This window comes from Penaeus monodon, chromosome 31, assembly GCF_015228065.2.
Source record: "Penaeus monodon isolate SGIC_2016 chromosome 31, NSTDA_Pmon_1, whole genome shotgun sequence".
Classification (NCBI taxonomy): Eukaryota; Metazoa; Arthropoda; class Malacostraca; order Decapoda; family Penaeidae; genus Penaeus; species Penaeus monodon.
This window is the reverse complement of record NC_051416.1, coordinates 31,366,707-31,369,002: the sequence shown is the minus strand read 5'-3', so window position 1 is coordinate 31,369,002 and position 2,296 is coordinate 31,366,707. Positions and strand designations below refer to the sequence as shown.

The 2,296-nt window shown below is 30.5% G+C and overlaps 1 protein-coding gene across 5 annotated transcripts in view; it reads left to right on the top strand.

Annotated features, from left to right (window-relative positions):
* Nucleotides 1-2,107, top strand: part of LOC119593169 (calumenin-A-like) — a 29,518-nt gene extending 27,411 nt beyond the window's left edge. For 4 of the 5 annotated variants that reach the window (XM_037942144.1, XM_037942141.1, XM_037942145.1 and 1 more), the window contains exon 7: nt 852-1,234. In XM_037942144.1, coding sequence (XP_037798072.1) covers nt 852-1,037 — 186 coding nt within the window. In that variant the 3' untranslated portion in view covers nt 1,038-1,234. Of the gene's footprint in view, nt 1-851 lie in introns of all 5 variants that reach the window. The other variant, XM_037942142.1, reaches the window with a different exon arrangement.
* The last annotated feature ends 189 nt before the right edge of the window (nt 2,108-2,296 follow it).

Genomic DNA, 2,296 nt, shown 5'->3' with positions numbered 1-2,296 from the left:
ACATAGCATCAGGTAATAAAATAAAAACCCCTGTGGGCGTGGCATATACATAATGCCATCCCTGGAGGAATTGGGTTGAGTTGCAAAGAATATGAAAGTGCTAATCAGAACATTGTTATTACTTTTCTTGTTGGGAATAACAGTAAAAATTCCAATTTTGACTGTAAAGTGTTCAAAAGGTGATTTCAAGCAAAAAAATATGCCTTTATTTTAAAAAAAAATTGAGAAATCCTTAATTTCCTTAAATCCTTAATTAATCTCTTGTCATCAGTGGAAACAGATGGCAACATCTCTGGGCAAAAAAGGCTCAGGGGCATAATAGCCCCATTGTGCAGAAAAAAATAATTCTAAGGCCATGGACTGTAGTCACCTTATGTCATAAATAATAGTTTGTCACAGGTCAAAATGTGTTGCATGATGAAGTAAAATGCCGCAGTAATATATACATCATTTTTTGTTTTTTTTTATTAATTTTAATAAAGCATTAGCAATGAAGAAATAAAAAGTAAAAGGAAGGTCATATGCCAGTTTGCCATTTTTACATAGAAGAAACAAAACAGTACTTCTTTGATGCTATGCTAGGTACATCACAAAGCATTGCAGTAAAGACAAATAAAATTGCATGTATTTGCACATGTAAGGACAGCAAGAATTTTAAAATTCCGTGGAAACTAAAAATTGTGTGTATCAGAGCAGCTGGCAGCAGAAGGCAACATTCAACTAGTTGTCATATTGCCAATTTATTGCAAAATTTAGTTGCTATTATTCAGAGACACAAAATGCAAAATGGATTACAAGAAAGGTTAACAGTGATATATACATATACAATTTTCTTTTCTTTTTTTTTTAAGGTCCAGGGTTGGATCATCCCACCAGACTACAATCATGCAGATGCAGAAGCCAAGCACCTCATTTATGAAGCAGATAATGCTGATAAAATGCTTACCAAAGAAGAAATCTTGAATAAGTATGATGTATTTGTGGGTTCGCAAGCAACAGACTTTGGTGAAGCTCTTGTCAGACATGATGAATTTTAAAAACAGTAGTGTTGATAAGACCAGTAGAAACAGTGATTAAATGTACAAACTTGGTTACACAAGAGCTTCTTGAAACATTGCCAACCAAGTTATAAAGAAATTTGTTTGGTGATTTGAGAGGCAAGTATGTGGACTTCATTCTTTGCATACAAGAATTTGATTATTTATCCAAAGTAAAAAATCCTTTTTAAAAGGGCTTGTGTATATTTTGATGGGTTTCTTCGATACTATAAGCAGTATTGATGGCTTTTTAGCTGGAATATTTTCACAGGAAGACTGTGTGGAACACGCTCATTTCTGGTTCCGCTTTTAATTTGAGGGTTTGGACTCTGTATGCTATTCAAGCTAGCATAGCATTTTCATTTCTTACTCAGAACATTTTCAATCATATTGATATTGCTAATAACCCTCTAAGGATGGATAATTACAGATATTCAGCAAGGATTTATTGATACCAACAGGTAGCTATGACTGGTATATATCCTTACTGAAAAATCATTAAACAGTGAAACAAATTACATTTGCCACTGTTTGTCAAGAATGTTTCAGTTGGTAGTGACTGTGAATTTACCAAAAACGAAAGTTTATAATGTTGCTCCAAGAAATTTAGAATATTTAACCAATATATATACACCAGTAGTTATTCAGTAATTGTAAAGGAATTTCATTCCACAAAAAATAACCACTAAATTAATAAAGGGATTAAATATCATGTCCTGTAAGGGTTTATCAGATTTTTTTTTTTTTTGTAATAATTGCTTTAATCTTATTTATTAGTCATGGAATTGTCACAAATATTTTTAAAAAAGGAACAAATCCATATATTGTTCAAAATTTATCAGTTACCAAATAGCATGAAATGTTTCCATTGTGTACCAAGCAATTTCATCATCATTTATGAAAGTCAAAATATTTTTTTAGTACTTCATCAATATCTCCTCCCTACCCTTGTTTTTTTTTCTTTTCTTACTTTCTCTAATATAAGATAGATATTATTGTCTTAATTTCTTGTACTGCTTAATACTCATAATAAAGAATATTTGTGATGACATCATTCTGAATCAACTGAATATTGACATTTCATTAAATATTTATTTTCCTTTAATATTTCAAACTGATTTGGGAAACTTGCTTGTGTAGTTGTTCTAACAATATAGATGATATTCTTTTGTAAATCTCAATACTTGTATTATTTTTTAATAAACATTTCCATAAAAAAACATCTTATTTTGTATTTACCATAAATGTGTTAGTAATGA